Raw genomic sequence first — 18186 nt, forward strand, 5'->3', positions numbered from 1 at the left:
GAGCTAATTAAAAAAAAAATAGTGAAAAAACAAGTTACAAGAGATGCAGCTACAATATTTTTTTATAATTACAAAATTAAACTAAACTTTGTTTTAACCTTGTTTAATTCAAATACAATTTTGACTCGTTTATATTTACATTTACTGTTTGTGATCTAAGTTCAATGAAAAAGCGATTTAAAAAGAAAATAAACACATGAATAATAAATAAGTTGAAAGATCTCCTGTTGTATGGCAAGAGAAGAGCAGGAACAGTAAATTGTACTTACCTAATATAGCAACAAAAAACAAAAAAAAATAAATAAAAACACACACTTTGAATTATATTTACTTGAATTAAATAATAATAATGAGTATATATAACTTTGTACTTGAATAATATTTTATTTATATATATATATATACCTTAAGTCGATAAAAAATTCTAATAAATTATAATCACCTAAAATGATAATGTTTAATTTGTCATTTGCTACCTCGCATAGCAAAATTGCTATTAGCCGGATTTCAGATTGTGTTAAATATATATTTACAGCTATGTTTTGCTCATCCTCATCCTACAAATTTAGATGCTTTCCAGCCAAAAACAGCTAAAATTCTAAAATTGCGCGCTCGTTTATGAGAGTTGCCAGACTGCACTTCTCCTTTTTGAATATAAAGGCTGCCAGACGTTCAAACTATCGGTATTTTTGTTTTGGGGTTCAAGAATGCCGTATCGTTTTGGGTTTAGGGCTGCCATTTTCTTTGTTAAACTTTTTACATCGCAAATAGGTTGGCAGCACTGTCCAACTCTGACTTTATTATTTGTTGATTTTTAGCGGCAGTCGGACGTGTTTTCAATTTGGGTCCAGCTTACACGTGTGTAATAAACGTGGTTAATTGCTGACTTAAGTCCAGGTTAAACATTTGCTTAAACGAAATAAAAGAATAGCCAAAATGCTCGCCAACAACTCAGACCAAATTAAGGCGCTTGCGTTGAAACTGTTTGAAATCAATGCTTTCAAATTCGGGGATTTTAAAATGAAGGTGGGCATTAATTCGCCCGTATACTTTGATTTACGTGTGATTGTCAGCTATCCAGATGTTATGGTGAGTTGTTAATGGTTTACAAAACAGTTGGCATTCTTAATACCTGCAATTGCTCTTGATTACCTTAGCAAACAGTCTCCGATCTGTTGGTGGCGCACATCAAGGAGCTGCAATTAAGCTCAAAGCACGTCTGCGGAGTTCCGTACACGGCGCTGCCACTTGCCACAATTGTGTCGCTGCAGCAGAACACGCCGATGCTTGTCCGTCGCAAGGAGGCTAAAGCGTATGGCACCAAGAAGCTCATCGAGGGCATCTATCATGCCGGCGACACCTGTCTGATAGTTGAGGATGTGGTCACTTCTGGCTCCAGTATACTGGACACCGTGCGGGATCTGCAGAGCGAGGGAATTGTTGTCACCGATGCAGTTGTTGTCGTGGATCGTGAACAAGGCGGAGTCGCCAACATAGCCAAGCACGGCGTGCGCATGCATTCTCTGTTTACGCTCTCATTCCTGCTGAACACGTTGCTCGAGGCCGGACGTATCGAGAAGACAACAGTGGATGCGGTGGCCAAGTATATTGCGGCGGTACAGATAAACAGCGATGGAACATTTATAGGCGGCGATAAGCGCGATCCCACTGAAGGTAAGTGGAGCACATAAACCCTCAGATATGAAACGATAGTGAATACATGACACATGTGCGAGATAATTTAAGTAAAGCCCGTTATATTTTTGATTAAATGTTGCCCCCAATTGCCAAACCGAGCTACAGATATGAGAGCTGCTTCAATTAAGGCACTTCTATTTCGGTTGTTAGGGACCATGTCGTAAATCCGCTAATTTGCTTTAATTTGGCATAGCTCAACATGATAATCATATCATTTATTGGGCCAGACTTTCATCAGATCCAACTAATATGTTCAGATAGTTAAACAACTTTCTGTCAGCCTTTTAATATGTGAATAAATAGCCGCGTTCACCAGGAAACATGCTCCCTGATCAAGTATCCCAAACATTTTATACTTGTGATAATTCCTGGTGAACGCTATAATAAATTATTTTGACAATGCCGGTGAAAAAATAAAGGCGTTAAAAACAGCTGAATATTGAATTATAGTTAGTACAAATTATGAACAGCGCAGGCAGTAATTAATTTAATTAAAATTACCTTATTGCAGGCGATTGTAAATTGATAACAAAGAAAAATTCCTTCAAATATTTTATGTTATTTTATGGGTGCAAGTATGTCTGGTGATCGCGCCTAATGATTTTTAATAAATTGCCTATCGACGAGTATTTATTCTATTCGAAACTGGGATTGTGCTTCAAGTGACACCATAAAAATAGATCTACTGTGTCATTGTCTAATTGAAAGATAGCGTAGCCCTGCACTTATCTATAATAGCTAATAATACTTGTTTATCTTTACTTTTTGCCAGCCAATGACTTTGCTCGCACTAAACTGACCTATGGGAGTCGTGCCAACTTGGCCAAAAGTTCGATTGCGAAACGGCTTTTCAATCTGATGGACAGCAAGCAAACGAATCTTTGTTTGGCTGCTGATCTGACCAAATCGGATGACATTTTGGACATGGCCGACAAGTGTGGACCATACATTTGTGTGCTCAAGACACATGTAGACATCATCGAAGATTTCAGTGAGAGCTTCATTAGCAATCTTCAAGCGTTGGCCAAGCGTCATAACTTTTTAATTATGGAGGATCGCAAGTTCGTGGACATTGGCAACACAGTATCACTGCAGTACAGCAAAGGCATCTACAAGATATCCTCTTGGGCTGATCTGGTGACGGCTCACACGCTGCCTGGTCGCAGTATTCTGCAGGGACTAAAGACAGCCCTTAGTGGTGATGATGCTGTCAAGGAGCGCGGTGTTTTCCTTTTGGCCGAAATGTCGTCCAGTGGAAATCTAATCGACGATAAATACAAGGAAAATAGCAATAAAATTGCCACTGAAGGAGGCGATGTGGATTTTGTAGCCGGCATCGTTTGTCAGTCTGCTAATTGTTTTGCCTTTCCCGGTCTGATACAATTAACTCCGGGCATTAAGATCGACGAGAGTGTAGATAAGCTGGGTCAGCAGTATCAATCGCCAGAGTCGGCGGTCAAGGAGCGTGGTGCCGACATTGGCGTTGTCGGACGTGGCATATTGCAGGCAAACAATGTCCAGCAGGCTGCGATCAACTATCGTGATCGCCTTTGGGCCGCCTACACCGAACGTATTGCCAAATAGGCGTGTCATTTGTTATCGAAGTACAACTTACCTTAACTTGTATTGCTTCCCAATTTTTATAGACATTTAATTAGTCTAAATGTATGGTTTTGGTCTTTAGATAAGCGCAAAAAGACAAGAGAATTTTGTATCGATTTAAAACACAAATAGTTACGAATTTTCAAAAACAATTTTATATATTAAGTTAAAAAGTTTGCTACAAATACAAATATTAATAAAATGTTTTGTTCAACTTCATTAAAAATGTTACAATTGATTTAGTAAGAAGCCAAACACTGCAAAACGTAGCTATAATCGCCGGACAAATCATCCTGTAAATGAAACGAAAAAAATATATGTTTTTTTATAACTATAATTTTAAAACTGATCGTTCCTTTGGCTTTAGCTAACTTTTATTTGTTAATAACAAGCACAAAATACTACGAAAAATGATTTTTTACAAGTAAAATGTATACAAAATAAAAGAAGTAATAATAAATTAAGTTCGCAAAATCAAGTAAAAAGGTGTAGACGTTGAACGTTATTACAGAATAGAGGCTGCATTTTAAGAATTAACTAAAATGGAAATTTAGCACATCACAACATTAATAATTTCAAAGTATTTTTTGTTCTTGTTGTCGTCGAGAATGCAACTTTTTGGCATTTGTAAATTGCTGGGTACTCGGCCTCATCATCTACCAAGCGACGAGAGTCTCAAGCAAATATCCAACCTCAGAATTTGCATCCTCCTGTGTAGTTGTTGTAAATTGCGAAGAGAAGCGTAAAGAGAGCAGAGAGCATTAAACGCGTTATTTTGTATACATTCTGAGTTGTTGTTGTAGTAGTTTTAGTTAACCGCTGGCCCGTGTTAGAGTTATGTTAAGCGGTAACAGACCGCTGTTAGTAACATAAAAAGCTTTGCAGAAAAAGCTTTTGCAACGGCCAAAACAATTCAAATGCTTACTGTACGAGTACAAAATGTTGCCTAATTTGTTTTGCTTTTATTTTATTGTTTCGGATTTTTTTTTTAAATATTATAAATGAGACTCGACAAATAAAAATAAACAAAAATCATAAGCTACAAATATAGCAAGACATATATATATTGTTGTAGTTAAAATTGAGATAAAACTAGGTGCAATGAGTGTGCTTAATTATGTATAATTAACATGTGATGCGACTGCTAATTTGAAGGCCTTAAATGCATTTCGTTGCTTCTTAGAAAATGTTTCACTTTTGCATTTGTACAATAGATATTGTGTATATAATAAAATATTCTTGTATATACTTTAACTATTCGATAGTCGAACTTTTGTACAATTTGTGTTTATCATTTAAAAATATTTTAAGGCATGGAACAGACACAACAGTGACAATTTATTGTTGGAGGATAAGTGAGTTCTTTTAGAATCCAACAATAGCCAATAGGGCACGCTTATAATCGCCAGATGTATCGCCCTAAAAATATAGAATATTGCAAGTTTTAATGTTTTATGCACACAATGAACGAATTAAAGGAAAAAACAAGTGTGTTTAACCGATAATTTTTAAAACTGCGTTAAAGTAACGATTGAAATTGATTAAAAGTAGAGAGCGAATTAAAGCGATGTGTGAGCTGTGTCAACTGTACACTCTGCTGACTGATAGATAACTTGACGAAAGCTTTTTAAAAGTCGTATTATGTCGTTGAAACTTTTACGCTGTTAAATGAAATGATTTCCACGATATGTTATGGCATTGAGTAGAAATTTAGTGGTTTATTCGATGAGTGACTCAAGTACGAGTGCAACACTAAATGAATGTTAACTAATTTTACAACAAGCATTTAAATTTGTGCCAAACAACAGAATTGTAAAAAGCATGCCAAGTAGTATACACACATATACACATAGATAGAAAGTTAAACGAAATTGTATTTACCTTGATCCAAGATTCCAAGCTCTTGCCATATTTGTTCTGGAATGCTTCTTTGATATCGCCCAAATCGATCTCTGAGCGGCTGACAATGATGCGGATCAGCGTCTTGTCCTTGGTGCCCAGACCGGCCATGGAATCGTGCAGACGCTCGGAGAAGTAATCGATCTTGGACTTGCAGCACTTGACTAAATAATGAAACAAACGCAATGAGTCAACAATTCATCATCTCTTTGTGTATTTATGTAATGACTCACCGATGGCTAGGAAACCCTTCTCGACGGATCCGCTGAACTCACGCTTGATCGCCTTCTCGATGTCATTGCCGGCCATGTTCTCGTATTCGAGGAAAATCTGGCGCAGCTGCTGGTACGAGCGTGTGATCAGAATCGAGTTGAACACGGACTCATCGGTGCCCCACTGACCCTCGCCGGCGTCGAGCAACGCCTGGGCATCGGCAACGGCAGCAGCCTCATCCACACCCTGGTTCTCATCGCGGTTACCCTGAACCAGCGAGACGCACAGACGCTTGAAGTGACCGCTAGTATCGCCCTTCAGATCGGACTCTAGGGACTTGCCAAAGCCCTGTTCGTAGAACTGTGCGATGGTCTTGATGCCATAGTTCGACAGGGTGCACAGAATTTCAATGATGGCCTCCTCATCGGTGCCTAAGCCAGCGATGGCATCGTGCAGCTCTTGGGCATAGAACTGAGGCAGCGGCGTCATCAACGCCACAATAACATCCTCGAACTTGCCACCCAGCTCAGATTTCAGGTCCGAAATCAAGTCCTTTCCATAGGAGGTCTTGAAGGCCTCGGCAATCTCCAGACGCTGAACAATGCCGCGACGGGCCAAGATTTCAATGATGGTCTTCTCATCGGTGCCAAAACCCTTCATGGCCTTGCGCAGAATGGCGGCATCCTCGACGGGGTCAAAGGGATCCGCGGGGTAGACGGTGGGTGTGCACTATAATTGAAATGAGTAAACATCCAAATGAGTAAGTATAAATAGAAAAAAGCCTTGCCAGATGCAAAGAATTCGTCATGAATAATCGATTCATAATCACGTTCTCTATACCCAACTATATGGGTATATTATACCCACAAAAAAAACCTCTAAACGAGGTAAAAGTCTAGTGACGAAAGCAATTTCTAGACCCAAAATTTCTGATATCCAATTTTGTGACGAACAAAATTCAGTTTAATCTAAAAATTTTAAATAAAAATATAAATTAATATAAAAAAACGAAAATTGGCATTGTGCACTGTGAGTAAAAAGGGTGATCTTCTTTGTACATAAAAATAACTTTTTGCGCAGTGCCGAATGCCAATTTTCGTTTTTATTTTATTTTATTTAAAATTTTAGATTAAACTGAATTTTGTTCGTCACAAAAATATCATTTGGTCTAAAACTAACTTTTACCTCGTTTAGAGGTTTTTTGTGGATATCAGAAATTTTGCAATTGCTTTTGCTTTTGACATTGTAACTTTATCATTAATGCAGGCAAATAGTAAAATATAAAAATTTAGTTGTTGAACGTATTTCAAATTTAAAAATTTTTTTCTTTAATTATAAAGAAAAACTAGGGGGCCCCGCCCCCTGCTCGCTTTGCTCGCGTTGCTACAGCCGAGCATACTATACTGTCGGAGACCTCGTACTTACTATGAAAAAAAAAGTTTTTCATACTAAGACTTGGATTTCACCCGATCGGTCCTATGACAGCTATATGATATAGTGGTTCCGATTAGAACCAACTTTGTTCAGGATATATAAGTCTTAAATAAATGCATATTCTATTAGTTTGGTTACGATATCTAGTAAAACAAAAAAGTTTTTAATACTAAGACTTAATATTGGACCGATCGGTCCTATGACAGCTATATGATATAGTGGTCCGATTTGAACCAACTTTGGTCAGGATATATTAAACCAAGTTAAATGCATATTGTATTAGTTTGGTTAAGATTTCTCATTAAACAAAAAAGTTTTTCATACTAAAACCTAATTTTGACCCGATCGGTCCTATGACAGCTATATGATATAGTGGTCCGATTTGAACCAACTTTGGTCAGAATATATAAAACCAAGTTAAATGCATATTGTATCATTTTGGTTGAGATATCTCATAAAACCAAAAAGTTTTTCGTACTAAAACGTGATTTTCGACCGATAGAAAAATGTATTTATTCACTTAACAAGTAATATCTTCCGAACCCCTCAACCAAAATTTATGTTTCATATACCAAAAAACGCGAAATTGTACGTATTACAACATATTAAAATTTAACAAAAATCGTTAGAGCCGTTTTGTCAGAAATCGCCAAAATGTAAGCTAAAAAACTTTATTTCACCTGTAAAATGTTACCTGAGTACTTCAGAAAAAAAGTTTAAAGGTACGCCTAAAAGCCCTCAAACACACCTTTCTAATGATATATAGAACATATCTGTAGCTTCTATGGTTTGGAAACTGTTGAGATTTAAATTTTGGCGGGATTTAGGGTTTTCCCGCTAAACTAGCGGGAAATTGAAAAAGTCGTAGAACAAACATTTCTAGATTTTTGAAAAGGAATCAATCCCCATCATTACATTTAAGCTTATTTAGCGCTTTGATGCAAACAGACAAACAGACAAACAAACTGACTTTTCATTTCATTTTGAGAAGTCCACTAAAATTTTCAAATTTATTTATCTTTTGAACCAGTTATCGGATTTGGGTGATTGAGGTATCAATCGACGCGTATTTTTAAGTAAAATTTTTAAAAAATAAAAAATTTTACCAAAAAGCCCCAACGGCCCCATAAGCTGCAATTATCAAAATTTTTCCCCTCCCACTTACACCCCCGTATCTCATGACCCAGGTTGGTTAGAAAAAGTTTTAGTACGCCATTTTGTAAGTTAGAACTAAACCTGTCGATCGGTATATAACTCGATCTGATCGGACAGTCGTGGCAAATTTTCCAACTTAGCTGTATATATAGTTAGTCGCCTTTCGCACCCTTCGTGCTGCTTTCGTCACTAACGCGAACTGCCGTCCGCAGTGATATTGACTCATGACGCCTTCTCATGCAAATTCATTAACCATATTCGATGACTTCCTATCGAATAGGTTGAACCGATAAGACAACATATAATTCTATACATTAAATGTACAGCTAGTACTTGATTATCACACTTGAAGCGAGCCGATAAAAACTTGATGGTTTATAATTATCAATAATTAACCGATTACACTCAACTACGAGTATATGGTACAATCTGAAGACTGTTTTATCATCCATCAATGTGTGGTCTTTTTCTTACCTTGAATGGATAGTACTCAGCGGAGCTCATGATTGCTTTTTCTTTTGTTTGTTTGGTAGGTGATCAAATCTGTAAATGGGAAGCAGAAATATAATTAATAATGGTTTAACGACTGCAGAGTCAGATTTGATGAGAAGAGGCTTCAAATTTGAATTCCTACTATCAGAAGGTCAGACACACAGCCTATAATAGCTATAGAAACATATTTGTGTACATAAACCTGCCGCCCGGATGACATCACCAAGCATTGGGGAAACATGGAAACATAGCATGTTTTATAGCTGCGTCATTACGTATACGCCTCGTAGTATTTGTGGCGCCACAGCCCAAGTGAGTTGTTTGGAAAGCGAGACAAAAATACAGCAACAAAACGACAAGTTTTCTATGGTTTTATTTCCCTTTGCAGCTGTTTTTAAACGAGTTCAACGCACAGCGTAAAAGTGAAAGTTTGAAGTGGATTTGTGGTTGGGATTGGTCGGTTGATAAGCTGATAGCTCTAGGCGCAGTCAACGGTGCGTATGCGTAATGTAGAACAAGAAATAGTCGACATTGAATGAGCTCATTCGCTATGCTATTAAAAAGAACAGGGAAAACTGAGTTCCCTTTTGAATAAGGCATTATCAAGTGGTTTATTAAGGAAAATGGCTTTAAAAAAAATAACTGACCAAACTCACTCTAACGTTGACCTTACCTAATAGCAAGAAAATCAATAGGCTGCTCAATTTCGATAATAAATTGCAACAAAAACTCTTCTATCAAGCCAACAATATTTGTATGCAAGTGCCAAACGTAGAAAGTCAACAATAAAAAAAGAAAAAAAAAAACAACATGACGTGTCGGTGTTCCAAACCACAACAACAACGCCTCTTCACAGAGCAGTACACATACTTATGCACAGTATTGTACATACTCATAGAAACAAAAAGCAGTCACTAAAGAAATTATTTTACGGGCCAAGCTATCACTGGAACCGCTTAAAATTTGTAGCACAGTGTATAGTATATCCATACACAAGCATCGACTTTTGTTTTATTGGTTCTCTTGTGTGCCATAAATTATCATTCTTTTTGTGGAACACGCAACAACACAATTGGGAAGTGGACAAACCGCTAGAAATCCAGTGAAATTACTGGAATGCCCACAACTAGACTTTTGTGTTCCAGTTGCAGAAAATTGTCACAGATAGTAAGACTGAATACCAATGAGGTGTCTATAAATAGTTGTAGAATCAGTACATTTTCAATTGAAACTTGGATCATGAATCATTGTGTAAATAGTCGTACATGAGATAAATTTCAAGACCGTCTAATTTGTGACGTCAATTCGTGGGCTGCTGGGCCGAACGAAACCTTTCATGGACAGTGACGTAGCAAAGAGAGTGGAAAGAGAAAAAAAACTGGAATATCTGGAAAGTTTCAAGTTAGCTCCAATGTTAAGCAGAGCTCGACTTTGTGATGGTAATGTTTTTATACACATACATATGTATCTATCTTAAGCTCTAACGCTACAAAAGCTCGTGACAGTACAATATGTGTGAATAAATTTAGAGCGTAGCTAAATTAAAAATACTTGTTCAAACTTTATCAAGTACTGAGCTATTTTAATATGTGCCTGACTGTACCTGCTTTGTTTTAATTATTTTTATTTGTTATATTTCATAGTTGGTCAACTAACAGCTCTGTAATGAACCTTGATGACGCACTGTATAAATATGAGCATGCAATTATTTTAATCGACTTAAAATTTAGAATGCGGTCGAGTTGGATATGAAATAGTTTTTACTGGAATAGTCACAGATTCATTGAAAGTAATTGAGTTGATTGCCAGAGCAGCACACAAGATAGCAAGTTAGAGAAGATGGAACAGACAATAAATATGTACATATGTATGTACATACATATAAAAACTTTTGAGCTTAACCACTTGCTAAGTTTGCCTGGAAAAGTCATACGCGTCTGCGAATGAGAAGAGAGCAATGAGAGAGCGCAGTAAAGTTTTATGCAGCTTCATTTGAGCATTGATGATGTCATCTTTTGCTAGCAAACTTTTGAATTTATACATTTTTGCCAAAATAACACAAAAGAACATTAACAGATGTGTGTGTGTAGGCGTGTTGTATGGAAATAAAGAAAACAATTGATATGGGGACACGTAAGAATATAATTTAAATAAATATATGCTCCCACTGCCGCACCCAAAAATTATAATGCGAAAATTCTTTTTATTTTACACTTTGTTTGCACCTCTGATTACTTTTCACTGAATTTTGTTGTTGACTGCGACCTCAACCGATACGAATGTGTGGCACTTTATATTTGATTATATATATACATACATACATATGTATGCAAAAAGCACAACGAAAATAAACAAAATATAAACTAGAGAGGAATTCTGAAAATTTACCAAGTGATATTCTCACAATACGTACAAAATCTTCCGCTAGGCGATGTGGACTCTTTGCGTTTAAATAAATACTGAACACCGTTCACATCTGCCATCTAGTTTTATATGTGCTGAAAAAGCCGGTGTATTGGATCTGAGAGCGGCAGCGAGAGAGTAATGGGTGTTGTGGTTATGGAGGCGTTGGCAGGGTTTCAACATACAAGTAGCGGTACAGTATACGATAGTGTAGGTAGTTCTAAAGAAATGTAATGTATACATTTTTTGCATGTGTGGATAAAAAGGTTTTGTACAATATTATGTATAAAAAATGTAATAAATAATTTACATTATAAATTCACTCAAGTAATTAAATATATAATGTAAATATAATTGTGAAACTAGCAGCCCTGCCGTCGATGTAACTCTCAGAGAGCGAGCTTTCCAGACTTATATTACGTCATGATACTAGCATGACTAGTGAAAAGCTCTCTCACTCATACATCTGCACTTACATTTGTGGAATGCTTACAAAGTTCACTTGTCTTTGTTGCTTTTGATCTCAACTTGAGTAATCTTATGACGTACTTACACAGAATCAGAAACTTTTATAATACGTGAATCATCAGATTGAAAGCTGGATGATGCAGATAATAAAGATTTATCATTGTAAGATAATAATTTTTACCTGAACAGCATAAGAACTATCTATGAGAGCAGTTCAAAATTCAAACTACAATACGTTAAATATTGTTTTAAATTGCGTCGCTCTTCAACACTATATTTGGATGAGCGATGCAGTTCACTTGAACAATGTAAATCGATTTCACGGGCTCGATTAGTCGACTGGTTCATTGACAACAACTCTGGTAAACTTGCAGCTGTATTGCATTTAAATTAATTGTTTAAGTTTTAACACTTCAAAAAGCAGTGTTTAACTTAATTGCTTAGCTTACCTCTAATAAATTCATCATTTAAAAGTAGTTCCAAGCATGTAAGTATAGTTACAAAGGCCACAATTCTCGTTCGGCGTATGGGCCCCTCCCTTTGCTATCAATAATTTTCGATGAAAAAAAAACCTGTCATTGTTTTTATCTATGGCTCCAACGCTGAACACAGATAAGAGAACAAGTCAGTATGTGGAAAGCAACTGCCGGTCACCAAATCCAGGCCACAAGCACCGCTGAAGATGATGATTGGGAAACGGATCCAGATTTTGTCAACGATGTTAGCGAACAAGAACAACGATGGGGCTCAAAGACAATTGATGGCAGCGGACGCGACGGAGGCGGAGCCATTGAGTGAGTCATTTAGTTTTGGGTCAGCCTTTTGATGAGTGTAACAATCAATTTATGTCTTACCATCAACTTCACCAACAACAACAGCATGGCCAAACTGCGCGAGGAGACGGAGAAATCGGATTTGGACATGAAGAAGCAATTATTAAAGGATCAAAATGCTGGCTATGGATACGGTGGCAAATTTGGTGTTGAAAAGGATCGCATGGATAAGTCGGCGGTGGGCCATGACTACGAGGGTAAAGTGGACAAGCATGCATCGCAAAAGGATTATAGCGAAGGCTTCGGCGGAAAATACGGAGTTCAAACGAATCGAGTGGACAAATCTGCTGTTGGCTGGGATCACATTGAAAAGGTGGAAAAGCACGAGTCGCAAAAGGGTAAGCTATACTTCAAGTACTTAAATTATATAATTATTATAATTAATTGTTTGCAGATTACTCAAAGGGATTTGGTGGCAAATTTGGAGTGCAGGAGGATCGTAAGGACAAGTCGGCGTTGGGCTGGGATCACATCGAAAAGGTTGAAAAGCATGAATCCCAGAAGGGTAAGCGCACACTTAAAGCAGATCCTTAAGCAAGCGACTAAACCAAGTCATTTACAGATTACTCCAAAGGTTTTGGTGGAAAGTTTGGCGTGCAGGAAGATCGAAAAGATAAATCGGCCGTCGGCTGGGATCACATTGAGGCGCCTCAAAAACACGCCAGCCAGGTGGATCATAAGGTCAAGCCCATCATTGAGGGTGCTAAACCATCGAATTTGCGTGCCAAGTTTGAGAATTTGGCCAAAAACTCCGAGGAGGAGTCCCGAAAGCGCGCTGACGAGCAGAAACGATTGCGCGAGGCCAAGGATAAACGCGATCGCGAGGAGGCCGCTAAGCAAACGATTGTGGAAAACACGCCGTTACCTTCTGCCGAAGAGGCACGTACGGCCCCGGCTAAAGGAAGTCGCACAGCAATACAAACAGGACGTTCCGGGGGCATTGGCAATGCCATTAGCGCCTTCAATCAAATGCAGTCGCCAGTGGCAGAGACAGCACCGGCGCGCAAGGAACCCATTATCATACCGAAGGAACCAGCGCTTGCTGAACCAGCTAAGCCGGCTGTAGTTGAGCAGGAGCAGAAGCCCGCCACGCCACCACCTGCGATGGTTAAAGAGACTGCGGCACCACTACCAAAAGTCAGTGCACCGCCCGATGTTGTGCCCCAAATTGAGATTGAGACTGTTGCCACGCCCCCTTCAAGCGAGCCACAATCGCCAGTTTATGCCGCAACAGTTAAGTCTGCGCCCGAGCCAGAACCGGAGCCGGAACAGGAACATCAGCCAGAGCCGGAGTCCGAACCACTCTATCAAAACCAAGCAGAGCTTAAGTCTGTATCGCCACTTCCAGCTGCCGCGTCGCCAACTCCAGCTGCAAATGGCTCAAATACCGCCATCGAGGAGGGAATCTACGCAAATTCTGGCAACTTGGCTGACTATCTGGAGGACACCGGCACTCATGCGATTGCACTATATGACTATCAGGCGGCTGACGATGATGAGATTTCTTTCGATCCCGACGATGTGGTCACCCACATTGAGAAAATCGATGATGGTTGGTGGCGTGGTCTGTGTAAGAACCGTTACGGACTTTTCCCGGCAAACTATGTGCAGGTTATTAATCAAGCCTCCTAATTTCTGGCAATGCCAGTAAGCAAATGCTTCCGTTTGAAATTGAGTTTAGATCAAAATCAAATAACATTAACTGCATAACGGCGGGATAATGAATTGCTGATGTTAAATCTTAATGCAGAGTCATAATTCATCATTATATAAAAATCATGATTATAATTGTTTTCTACATACAACGAAGAGACGTTAACGTTATTATTGTAATTTGTTACATTTACAGCGCTCTCTCATGCCACACGCAATATACATACAAATATATTCCATTTTTTATATCATTCATATTCGATTTTAAAAATTGTAATTTACATTCTATTCTTGTTTTTAAGAGCGTATTTTTAAAAAAATATGCCAACACTATTTATATTCTTATACTTACGTAGACTGGTTTTTATTGATTGATTGTGCAAAATTAAATATATATATAATTGTATGTGTTTCGTATTGTCTGAAATTGTATTTGTTAAAACTAAAGTTAATGTGTCAAAAGTGAGATCACTTGTAATTTGTATAAAGTTTATAAAAGTTTTCAAGAAAAATGTTAAAGTCAATGAAAACAAAAAGTCTGTTCTTTTGATAAAAACAAAAATCATAATAAAAAATGTATCAATAACTTAAATATTACTTAGATCATACAGATGAAATTTAATGTTTTCTCTGGATGTCCCTTCTTTAATTGGCATGGTATACAATATTTTTTTGTAAGTACAATTATATAATGGTATGCAAAACGATATGGAAGCACTTCGCTTCTGTGTGGACACATTCCGGTGTTAATCAGTTGTAATGTCAATGAATCATGTCTGGGGTCGGATAGCATTTCTAGTTGATAAAAAAACATCTGACTGTACAAAGTTTCTTTCTCGCATGTATCTGGTTAAGTATACAATTTATTTCGTAAATTGAAATATTTGTACATTTGAATAGAATCATGACAACACACGGCGTCTTGATAGCGATCTTAACAATTGAATCTCGAAATTGTCATTAAAAATAATTACTAGCTGTTACTGAGTCGATGTTAGGCCATAACAGTTAGCGGGGGATTATGATAACGTGTGCGTGAAGCGAAGAACGTTTGAAATACCGATTTGCACTGTCTGTCAAAATGATTGTGAACTGTCCAGATACTTATGTACACACTATATGTGCTGGCCAATACATCAGGGAGATACTAAGATAAAGATAAAAGAACCTCAGTCAATCGTGTTTAGAGAGAGATAGCAATGAATACGAATTGAGATAGCGGCAGCACTTGTGATTGTAACGGCATTGTAGTCAGAATATTAAGCAGTTTTGACAACGTATGAATATACAAATGTAGTTTTTTTTTTTTGGTTTTTTGTTGTCCTTCCATATCGAATCATAAAGCATTATCAGTAAAACCCCCATCAAAATGTCGGGCTTGCTCTCATCGACGCTATCAGTGCGTCTAGTGAGCGAAATTACACCCTCTCTCAATATATTTATGTGTATATATATAAAGCGGCATCGAATGCCACCGTCAGTCACTCGAAGTCCAACGACAACGCTCGCTCGACGTTAAACGGATGAACAGCTGTTCGGCACAAATAGCTTGCACGATATTCAAAATAGCGATATATCGATTAATCGATATCGCATCCATACCACGTCGGATTTTTGTCAACGTACGAACAGCTGTTGGGTGTAAATAGCTAGCCCGTGAGTGCGAATGAAAAAGAAAGCAGCTGGGTGCGTTAAAGAAGAAGCGACAATCACAATATTGCTCAGCAATAATTAACAAAATAAAAATAAAGTAAAATAAAAACAAAAACAAACAAACGGATGTAGCTAAATTGATATACGCGCGTGCAATTTGATTGAAGAAAACTTGCAAAAATTGACAATTGCTGAGCTGAGAGTAGTGTGTGGCAGACGATGCTCAAGCTCTGACGCTGGCAATTCGACCAAAAAACTTGAGCCGAACGGAACGAACGGTCAACGTCACCGAACGTGTAATTGGTTCAACAAAGGAATTACGTATATAAAGCAATGTATTTATAATTAACTTACATATGTACATACATATGCTTGAAGGCTTTATAGTGTACAGCGTGTGCAATTTAGTTCGGTTTCCTTGTGATTGTGTGATAAATTAATATAAACAGAATCTTAAACAATATTCGCATCACTGTGCATTTTAAATTAAAATTTTTATAATTTACGGCCGCTTACTAATCATCGAGCTGTCACATGTATGTGTAGTTTAACTTGATTGCACTCTAATTGTCGTTAATCATGTGCAAGCTGTGATAAAACAAATTAACTTAAACGTATTTTACATTTTAGAGTTATTGTTTTTTCTGTCATCATCTGTGTGTGCCTTTGTGTGTGTGAGTATGAGTGCGCAGACAGGTGCGCCAAAAACCGAAAACTCACACCGGCTCATAGTACAATAACAAGGTAGCGACTATACTGAAATGATCTTTACCTTAGTCAGACAGCGAATGAGATATTGCTGATAAACTGAACTACGTGTAAGTCCGTTTGCATACGGAATCGCTTAAGACCGCGAATATTAAGAGCACTCTCTGAGTTGTCGCTACCTTGTAATTGTATCATGCACCGGCTAAAAGAGAGAATGAAAGGAAGAGGAGAGATGAGAGATTTTTGTCTGTTGTGGCGGGCAGTTGCCAAGCATTCGACGCTTTCTATTGTTTATATAGCATTTGTACATTATGATAAGCAATGGCTCAATATGAAATATCATTACCGAACAATAGAAAATATTCTCAAATGAATTACATTAATAAGCTGAATTATTTTTTAAATATGCATCAAAAGTTGCATTTTAAGTGATTTATTTTAACACACTTCGATGCCATTATTTTCCCTTATTGTTTCAAGTACAAAAGTAGTTCTCAACTGCAGGAAATTAGCAATAGAAAATTGTCTGTAATTAAGTAAGATTCTTACTATGTATTTTTGCGTTTGGATTTATATCAATAAGCTTATAATTGTTCGTTTTTTGTATCCATTATTAATTAGATGGTTTAAAAAACTTTTCTCTGGCTATTATTAATGGTGCAACAATATCAACAACGCAATTTTCTTTTATTATATATGTATGTATAACATTTGGGTGACAAATAAATACATAGGTAGCATTTAATGTTTGAAATGCGCAGTTCTTCTCAGTTCCCACTTGAAAATTGAACAACTAATTTTATATAGAAATGTGTATTTGCAGTAAAGAATAAGCATTCCAAGAGTTTTTACTGTACTGCATTGTATTGTGTTGGAATTCTTGAGATGAACAGCTCTCATATATTAAACGTTCGTTTGACACCCCAAAAATAGCTATAATAAATATGACCATAAAATAGGTACTTAAAACGTTTATTTGTTCAAATAGTTATCGCTGTTGACGAGCGTTAAATTATTCATAGCTGATATGTATATGGAACTAGATGTACGGCAAATATGTTATGGCACAGTTAGTGCGATATGTGCTAACTGTTTTGTTCCTGCAACTGAATAAACAAGACTCTATACATTTGGTATGGCAGTCATTCTATAAAAACTAAATACTCGTAAGCGGTTGGAGCTTGAACTCTCCGAATTGGCTACAAAGTAAAAAACAATACTTAATTGAGAGCACATTGAGGCCTCCAAATGGCGTTAACAAAATTTGATTTGGAGTCTTTACGTAGCTAGAGATTCAACATCACTGAACCGATGTGGAAACTGATGTGTAGTGTTGCGCTTGGTTTCGTTGCGTTTGTCAAGGTAAACCACACACCGGTATTTCCAAGCGATCTGTTGCTACCTTACCGTCATACCTGCCTATGCACGCTTACGATGTGAAGAGTTTACATTAATGCCACAGGGCACAACGAATCAGCAATAAAAATATACAGAAGAAATCATCAACACAGTTCGCACCTCAAAGGTACTTAACGAAAAAAATACAAAAAAAAAAAAAAATAAAAAAAGCCAACGTAGCAGGTTATTCACCTGCATTTTGAGCAAAATTTTAATGTTGTCAGAATAATCGTTAAATATATAAACATCTCCCATTGCTAGTTGGCACACTGCTGAACAAATCGATCAAACAGAACAAAAACAGTACTCGTTTTTATTATTTTATTCCTTTGTTTATAAGCACATTTTTGTTTATTATAAATTAACAATAATAACACAATCTCGTCTACAGATTGTTTACTGTCGACTAACATAGTTGACGAAATTGTTATCATATAATTTTGCGAATTACGGTAGAAGCTCTACGAACGGACAGATTTGATTGTATAAAGAGTGTTAAAAACATCTCTGTATGTCTGTATTTCAAATCAATCACGTCGGTCCACGCTAGTTACTAAGCATTACTAAGGGTGCAAAA

The 18186-nt window shown here is 37.2% G+C and overlaps 3 protein-coding genes across 5 annotated transcripts; 2 read left to right on the forward strand and 1 right to left on the reverse strand.

Moving 5' to 3' along the window:
* The first annotated feature begins 789 nt into the window (after positions 1-789).
* LOC117791619 (uridine 5'-monophosphate synthase) lies at positions 790-3637 on the forward strand. The gene is made up of 3 exons (XM_034631426.1): positions 790-1089; positions 1158-1674; positions 2471-3637. Exons 1-3 carry the CDS (start codon positions 937-939, stop codon positions 3280-3282), a joined length of 1482 nt encoding a protein of 493 aa, XP_034487317.1. The 5' UTR covers positions 790-936; the 3' UTR covers positions 3283-3637.
* LOC117791620 (annexin B9) lies at positions 3494-10992 on the reverse strand. Of its 3 annotated transcripts, none has more exons than XM_034631427.1 (5): positions 10907-10991; positions 8476-8544; positions 5433-6141; positions 5182-5363; positions 3494-3593 (listed from the first exon to the last, which is right to left on the reverse strand). In XM_034631427.1, exons 2-5 carry the CDS (start codon positions 8503-8505, stop codon positions 3540-3542), a joined length of 975 nt encoding a protein of 324 aa, XP_034487318.1. In that variant the 5' UTR covers positions 8506-8544; positions 10907-10991; the 3' UTR covers positions 3494-3539. The 3 variants fall into 3 exon arrangements, with proteins under 3 accessions (XP_034487318.1, XP_034487320.1, XP_034487319.1); XM_034631429.1 differs by lacking the exon at positions 3494-3593 and adding an exon at positions 3803-4010 and having other exon boundaries at positions 10907-10992; XM_034631428.1 differs by lacking the exon at positions 3494-3593 and adding an exon at positions 4320-4719.
* Positions 10993-11690: 698 nt separating this feature from the next.
* On the forward strand, positions 11691-14106 carry LOC117791618 (hematopoietic lineage cell-specific protein). The gene is made up of 5 exons (XM_034631425.1): positions 11691-11851; positions 11977-12158; positions 12243-12535; positions 12592-12702; positions 12760-14106. Exons 2-5 carry the CDS (start codon positions 11995-11997, stop codon positions 13827-13829), a joined length of 1638 nt encoding a protein of 545 aa, XP_034487316.1. The 5' UTR covers positions 11691-11851; positions 11977-11994; the 3' UTR covers positions 13830-14106.
* Positions 14107-18186: the final 4080 nt, after the last annotated feature.

Source organism: Drosophila innubila (assembly GCF_004354385.1).
Source record: "Drosophila innubila isolate TH190305 chromosome 3R unlocalized genomic scaffold, UK_Dinn_1.0 2_E_3R, whole genome shotgun sequence".
In the NCBI taxonomy this organism is placed as follows: domain Eukaryota; kingdom Metazoa; phylum Arthropoda; class Insecta; order Diptera; family Drosophilidae; genus Drosophila; species Drosophila innubila.